Source organism: Rousettus aegyptiacus, unplaced genomic scaffold (genome assembly GCF_014176215.1).
Source record: "Rousettus aegyptiacus isolate mRouAeg1 unplaced genomic scaffold, mRouAeg1.p scaffold_m13_p_11, whole genome shotgun sequence".
NCBI lineage: Eukaryota > Metazoa > Chordata > Mammalia > Chiroptera > Pteropodidae > Rousettus > Rousettus aegyptiacus.
This window is the reverse complement of record NW_023416286.1, coordinates 86,336,039-86,343,927: the sequence shown is the minus strand read 5'-3', so window position 1 is coordinate 86,343,927 and position 7,889 is coordinate 86,336,039. Positions and strand designations below refer to the sequence as shown.

General features: G+C 53.7%; 1 protein-coding gene across 3 annotated transcripts in view; it reads left to right on the top strand.

Moving 5' to 3' along the window:
• The first annotated feature begins 2,186 nt into the window (after positions 1 to 2,186).
• The window catches only part of PCDH17 (protocadherin 17), a 92,000-nt gene continuing 86,297 nt past the window's right edge, over positions 2,187 to 7,889 (top strand). For all 3 annotated transcript variants that reach the window (XM_016146187.2, XM_016146188.2, XM_016146186.2), the window contains exon 1: positions 2,187 to 7,243. In XM_016146187.2, coding sequence (XP_016001673.2) covers positions 4,667 to 7,243 — 2,577 coding nt within the window. In that variant the 5' untranslated portion in view covers positions 2,187 to 4,666. The remainder of the gene's footprint in view (positions 7,244 to 7,889) is intronic.

Sequence of the window (7,889 nt, the reverse complement as noted above, 5' to 3'; positions counted from 1 at the left end):
GAGATTTTCTGACTTCCCTTGAGTTAGTATGCAAAGCAAAAAAACCCATACGTTTCTCCTATTAAAAGAGTAATGATTAATAATTGAGTGTGTAATCACTACTCTTTCTTTAAGTTAGCTGCTGCTTTAAAAGCCTCAAAACTTCACTTGCCAAGGTACACACTTTGGGACAGAGGTACTAGGCAACATGGTCAAGCACCCATAGAGCAAAACAGCTCAGATTTCTATGAAGCTCTAACTCCCTTGTTTAGTAGAGAGATGTGCATGACAAACCATATTTTAGAGAATATACAAAGCCATTTTAGGTTTTGAAGGTCTGGCTGTAAAGAGCAACTCTTTGAATTCATCAACTGTTCAAGATAGAGTCTTAAAAGAATGGTGAATTTTGGATCAGATCTGACTGCAAATTCAGACTATTGGTTACGTCGTTGAATCCACTGGGAAATAAAAACTCTTTTTTTTTTAACCTGAATTTTAAGCAGTTATCCCAAAAATAATCATCAGAACGTTCTTGTAATTGGTCTAGATTTGATTTTCTTTGAATCCTGAATGATTCATGTTACAGACTTGTACGTTAGTCATTCACAATTTATAAATGGCAACTTAACTTTAGTATTTATGAATTGCGATCAATATTCTAGCAATCAAAACACTCACCTTTTCTATTTCAATACTTCAATTATTTTTTTCTTAACTCTTTCCTCGAAAGGCTAAATCACAAGAAACCAGTCCTCACGTGTGGATGTTTGTGATAACAGTTTAGAAAAAAAGAATCTCTGAGATAAGTAACCAATGTTGGAGAAGTAAAGGAATTGACAGAAAGGAATTGACAGAAGTTTCTCTCTCTCTCTCTCTCTCTCCCTCTCTCTCTCCTCCCCACCCCCTCCTCTCTCCTGCCCCCTCCCCGCCTGTGTGTGTGTGGGGGGGGGAAGTAGTGATGGTGGTGGTGTTATTTACAAAACATAAATCTTAACAGATGTCCTACTGATCTGCCTTCACTTTCATGGTTTAGCCTCTATGCAAAAGAGCTTTGGCAAACCTGGTTATCAACACTTACTTGGTTTAAGGAGATAAAATTCAAATTGCCGCATGGAACTTGAATAACAAGCTCTAGGTGAACAAAACACCAAATCTATGGCACTTGGGTGTGTGGATGTCCCCTTTACCTTGAATATGACATGCAGGTGAATGAAAAGACTGAAAGGGTAGAGCCCTAAATATTATTTACCCAGATTCGAGTTTTAACAAGCTACAAAAGCTTGAATTGACGGCGAGCCTTTAACCTTAAAGGAGAGGTGCTTTTCCTCTGGGGAGACAGAGCTTTTCATTCGGTTTCTACTTTTCTTCTGAAACACTTTCATAATCAAGCGACTTTCCTTGCACGGGCGCCTGGGGACAGCTGATTTTTCTCCGAGGATAGAGAAAGTTACATATTGATTGCTGTTGCTCGGGGTGTGTTTGCACCAGCGTGGGCAGAAGCGGGCGCGCGAGCGCCAGTGCATTCACACACACTTGCTGAAATACACATCACACCCCCCAGGCACACACGCGTGCGCGACGGCGCGCCCGCGCGCATACACACACACACACACACACACACACGCACGCACGCACTACTCTGCACCTCGTTCTGGCGGGTCCACGCGAAGCCAGCGATTTGCGTCTTCCCTGGTATGAGAGTGTGTATGGTGCGTGCATGCGTGCGTGTGTGCGTGTGTGCGTGTGTGTGTGTGTGTGTGTGTGTGTGTACAGAAACCCATCAGGAATCCATCAGGAAGACAGCAGCTACCTTATTCTGCAAGCAAGCTGCGATTCTGGTTCCTGTGTATATCGGACAAAAAAAAAATTAAATCGCCGTCAAACTTTTTTTTTTTTCATTTAATTCCCTCCTTTCAAAAGAGAGACTGTGCGGGAGCTTCTCCCAGTAGTGTAAGACTCGGGAGACCCCGCAGCAAGGCCCCGGGAGCCGCCACGACTGCCAGCCCCGCAGGTCTCCCATCCAACTGATCTAATCAATGACTCTGAAGCGCTGGGGCTCCTGGCTCCGCCCCCACCAGGCTCTTCTCCGCCTGCCATTGGGCGCGGGCGGAGGAGGCGGGGCCCGGCTCCTCACGCGGATTGGCTGGCAGGGAATCAGTATCAATGTTTAAGCGGCGGCGTGAGGTGAATAGAGTCAGTCAGCAAGAGACGCTGAGGGGAGAGCGGGGACTGCGAGCCCCGCGGATGCGGCAGCGGCGGAGGGCGGCCGGGGAGACGCGACTCCAACTGTTGAATTTTCGCCTTTCATCTCCTTCGACGCTTTGCTCGCGGAGATGGATCTATTTGCTTTGAAACCCGCACGTCTTTCGCAGGCGGGGAGCTGATCTGATTGGCACCAGATTGAAAGAGACCACCCGTGACAGAAACGAGGGGGGAAAAAAAAAACAAAACCCTCCACAACGGACCGCACGATTGACGGCGCACCCCGGCGCTAGACTCTGGGAACAGGGAACGTGGCGAGGAAAATCGTGGACTGTGATGTGGCGCTAAGCTGCGAACGCTCACTGGAATCCTGCTTTTTTTTTTTTTTTTTTTCCCTCAAGACTCTGAAAGATTTGGGGGTTCCTCACGCCTAATCAAAAGAACAGGCTTTTTTTTTTTTCCTCCTAATAAATAAATATAAATCCACCTAGCAGAGCAGACGCCTTGCTTTCCCGAGCCTCGGACTCCCGCAGAAAGAGGTAGAGTAAAAGTGCTGGTGGATTCGCCTTCGCCGTCCTCCTTCCCTCCCTCCCTTTCTCTCGCTTTTTCTTTTTTTCCTCCAAAACATGAGATCTGGCTCTTCCCTCCGGAGAGTGAGTCAGAGAAAGCGTTAGGGAGAAGCCGCGACTAACGCCCGGGAAGGGAGGACCGTGAGGCGAGAGCGCGTACGACTCGTCGCGCTGCCTCTGACTCACCCGGCAGCTCGGGAACACCTGCATTTCTGGATGTGTCATCCCCGTGTGTCCAGGCGCCTCGACAGAGCCGAAACGGTGTGTAGACAGAGCTGCGCCCACCGTCCCCTCAGAGGTGGCCCCCCGGGGCTCGGGAGCCCCTGGCTGGACCGTCGCGGCCGCAGCTCCTCAGCCCCCGCCCGCCCTCGAGACTGCGAGAAGCGAGACTGCAGAATGCATCACGCCAAACCTTGATGTGCTGCTTTCATCCAGCCCACTCCTACTCAGAAAGATCAAAAAACAAATAACAACAACAAAAAATTGAAGGAAAAAAAAAAACCCGCACTTTATTCTCTTCAAATATTCTCCACTTTTATTCCTCGCCAATTTTTCCTTCCTAGATGAAGAGGACTGGGAGGCAGGGCCGCTGGAAGGAGATGCTGAATAGAAAGAAAAGAGAGGCACTTGACAGCTCAGCCCTGTGAATGCAGACTGTTTCCCTTCCAGCGAGAGACAGGGAGAGCGAGTGCGCCAGGGCTGGGAGGCGGCGCCCCCTCCCGCGGTCCGCCGCCCCCTCCCCCTTCAGCTCTGCACGCCGAGCCATGAGTTGCCTGTTGATTTCCTTTCGCCTGGGAAGCGAAGCAAACTGGAATTAAACTGCATGGAGAGAAGTCCTTGCTCGGGGGATGAGAATGGGATGGTAGCGGTTGCTACTGGCTTGGTGTAAGGGGGGGAAAGAAAAAAGAAAAAAAAAACGTGCGTGTTCTCTGGACAGAAGCGGAGATACGTTAATCCATCCCCCCCGCCCCTTCCCAATAGACTCCAACCGCAAACGCTGATCAGGCTGTGGCTTTTTTTGACTTCGGGGAGAGCCTTTCCCGAGGAAGAGAGGGAGGAGCTTGGTGGAGGGTGGAAACTACAAATCCGGACACTAGTTCTTTGCGCTGCATTTCCTCCCCTCCCTCTGGCTGCTCGGAAAGGAGAGAGAGAGAGAAAGAGAGAGAGAGAGAGAGAGAGGGAGAAATACGCTTGGCTGGGAGATGCAGTCCGCTGCCGCCGCTGCCTCAGCCAGCAATGCAAGATTAGATCTCCAAATGCAGCAAAACACCGCCTGAAAACCGACCAGCCCGCGAAGCGAGCAGACATTTCACGGGGCTCAGGGGAAGCTTCAAAATATATCTGACTCTCATCTTTGCTCCTCTTCCCCAGGAGACGAGAAACAAGTAAGGATTTCACTTTCCGATCTGCCTGGAGACACACCTCCCCGCTCCCTCCCCCACCCCATGTGAAGAGTATTTCGGCGGCTACGGGCGGGAGTGGATTCGCAGCGCCCTAGTGGGAGCGAGGAAAACCTACGGATTCTTAGCTCATTATCATCCCTCCCAGACTCGATTGACTTCTTATCGCCGGCACCATCGCTCAAGTTTGAGTCGCCCAGAGTTCGGGTGGCGGAGACAAAGCCCCGGGCTCTCCCCCCAGCTGCTGGGAGCCGCCGCCTTGCTCCGTGCCCCTGCGGCTCTGCTGCGCCGCTGCTTCTCGCCCAGTGCGGATGCTGTAGATCAACAGGTTCGGCAACTTGAGCGGAATAAGGACAGACCGCCGGGTGCCGCAGCCGGGGAGCGGAGGGAAGGAAGGACCCACAGACTTGCGGCTGGCGTCGCGCGCGCACGCTGCGCCGGGGCTCCAGGCTGGCGCGCACCCATCCGCTCGCCCCTCCAGTCCGCCTGCTCCTGCCCCCACCCCACCGGTCTGGGATGTACCTTTCCATCTGTTGCTGTTTCCTGCTATGGGCTCCTGCCCTGACGCTCAAAAACCTCAACTACTCGGTGCCGGAGGAGCAAGGGGCCGGCACGGTGATCGGCAATATCGGCAAGGATGCTCGACTGCAGCCAGGGCTTCCGCCCGCAGAGCGCGGCGGCGGCGGCGGCGGCGGCGGGCGCGGCAAGTCGGGTAGCTACCGGGTGCTGGAGAACTCCGCGCCGCACCTGCTGGACGTGGACGTCGACAGCGGGCTCCTCTACACCAAGCAGCGTATCGACCGCGAATCCCTGTGTCGCCACAATGCCAAGTGCCAGCTGTCCCTCGAGGTGTTCGCCAACGACAAGGAGATCTGCATGATCAAGGTGGAGATCCAGGACATCAACGACAATGCGCCCTCCTTCCCCTCGGACCAGATCGAGATGGACATCTCCGAAAACGCGGCCCCCGGCACCCGCTTCCCCCTCACCAGTGCACATGACCCCGACGCCGGCGAGAACGGGCTCCGCACCTATCTGCTCACGCGCGACGACCACGGCCTCTTCGCGCTGGACGTCAAGTCCCGCGGCGACGGCACCAAGTTCCCAGAGCTGGTTATCCAGAAGGCGCTGGACCGCGAGCAGCAGAACCACCACACGCTCGTGCTGACCGCCCTGGATGGCGGAGAGCCGCCGCGCTCCGCCACCGTGCAGATCAACGTGAAGGTGATTGACTCCAACGACAACAGCCCGGTCTTCGAGGAGCCCTCCTACCTGGTAGAACTACCCGAAAACGCCCCACTGGGCACCGTGGTCATTGATCTGAACGCCACCGACGCCGACGAGGGTCCAAATGGCGAAGTGCTCTACTCCTTCAGCAGCTATGTGCCCGACCGCGTGCGGGAGCTGTTCTCCATCGACCCCAAGACCGGCCTGATCCGTGTCAAGGGCAACCTGGACTATGAGGAGAATGGGATGCTGGAGATCGACGTGCAGGCCCGAGACCTGGGTCCCAACCCCATCCCGGCCCACTGCAAGGTCACTGTCAAGCTCATCGACCGCAACGACAACGCGCCGTCCATCGGTTTCGTCTCCGTGCGCCAGGGGGCGCTGAGCGAGGCCGCCCCGCCAGGCACCGTCATCGCTTTGGTGCGGGTCACTGACCGCGACTCGGGCAAGAATGGGCAGCTGCAGTGCCGGGTCCTGGGCGGAGGGGGCACGGCAGGCGGCGGCGGCCTGGGCGGGTCGGGCGGTTCTGTGCCCTTCAAGCTTGAGGAGAACTACGACAACTTCTACACGGTGGTGACTGACCGCCCGCTGGACCGGGAGACACAGGACGAGTACAATGTGACAATCGTGGCGCGGGACGGGGGCTCGCCTCCACTCAACTCCACCAAGTCTTTCGCTGTCAAGATCCTGGACGAGAACGACAACCCGCCTCGTTTCACCAAGGGACTCTACGTGCTGCAGGTGCACGAGAACAACATCCCAGGAGAGTACTTGGGCTCGGTGCTCGCCCAGGACCCCGACCTCGGCCAGAACGGCACAGTGTCCTACTCCATCCTGCCCTCGCACATCGGCGACGTGTCCATCTACACCTATGTGTCTGTGAACCCCACCAACGGAGCCATCTACGCCCTGCGCTCCTTTAACTACGAGCAGACCAAGGCTTTTGAGTTCAAGGTGCTTGCTAAGGACTCGGGGGCGCCCGCGCACTTGGAGAGCAACGCCACTGTGAGGGTGACAGTGCTAGACGTGAATGACAACGCGCCGGTGATCGTGCTGCCCACGCTGCAGAACGACACCGCCGAGCTGCAGGTGCCGCGCAACGCGGGCCTGGGCTACCTGGTGAGCACCGTGCGCGCCCTTGACAGCGACTTCGGCGAGAGCGGGCGCCTCACCTACGAGATCGTAGATGGTAATGACGACCACCTGTTTGAAATCGACCCGTCCAGCGGCGAGATCCGCACGCTGCACCCCTTCTGGGAGGACGTGACACCGGTGGTGGAGCTGGTAGTGAAGGTGACTGACCACGGCAAGCCCACCCTGTCCGCGGTGGCCAAGCTCATCATCCGCTCGGTGAGCGGCTCCTTGCCCGAGGGGGTGCCCCGGGTGAACGGCGAGCAGCACCACTGGGACATGTCGCTGCCGCTCATCGTGACCCTGAGCACCATCTCCATCATTCTCCTAGCAGCCATGATCACCATCGCGGTCAAGTGCAAGCGCGAGAACAAGGAGATCCGCACTTACAACTGCCGCATCGCCGAGTACAGCCACCCGCAGCTGGGCGGGGGCAAGGGCAAGAAGAAGAAGATCAACAAAAATGATATCATGCTGGTGCAGAGCGAGGTGGAGGAGAGGAACGCCATGAACGTCATGAACGTGGTGAGCAGCCCCTCCCTGGCCACCTCCCCCATGTACTTTGACTACCAGACCCGCCTGCCCCTCAGCTCGCCCCGGTCGGAGGTGATGTATCTCAAACCGGCCTCCAACAACCTGACTGTTCCTCAGGGCCACGCGGGCTGCCACACCAGCTTCACCGGACAAGGGACTAATGCGAGCGAGACCCCTGCCACTCGGATGTCCATAATTCAGGTAGGAGACTTTTAACCTAACTGGGACTTCACTTTATTGCTGCTTTTGGAGGTGTCCTGAAACCTTTGGTACAGGACAAGCCACATTGCCAGCAGCAGTGAGAGGGGATTTTTTTTTCTTTTTTTTTTTAATGAAAATGGTTTCTCCTTTGCCACTGTGTATACAACTTATTCTGCACATAACCCCTCCCATGTAAATAGTCTAAAATCTTCAAGATGTAAATGTCTTGCTTTTGTTGCATTTTTAAAGTTTATTTTTATAGGTTTAAAATGTTAAGTGTTCAGTATTATTAGTTTATTTTTACTTTATTTTTATTTGTTGGTCACATTTCTTTCCATAACAAAGGATCCCCAGAGTAGAGAAAAAAACAAAAACTTGTTTTACTTAATTCACTTTAAAAATCTTTAATTCTATTAGAAATTTGATGCCAAATGAAAGAAATGTGTATCCAAATATTGAGAAGTTAACTCCTGGAAGTACAACATAGCAACCGGTTAGAATTCCAGAGCCTAAATGAATTTGAACTAAGTTTTTACCCCCCCCCCCAAAAAAAGTCAGTTTTATATTTAAAAAGTATTTTAAAGGACACAGAACTCATTTATTGTTTAGCTAAAACTGCAGCATAATTCATTAAGTGCAGCTTAAG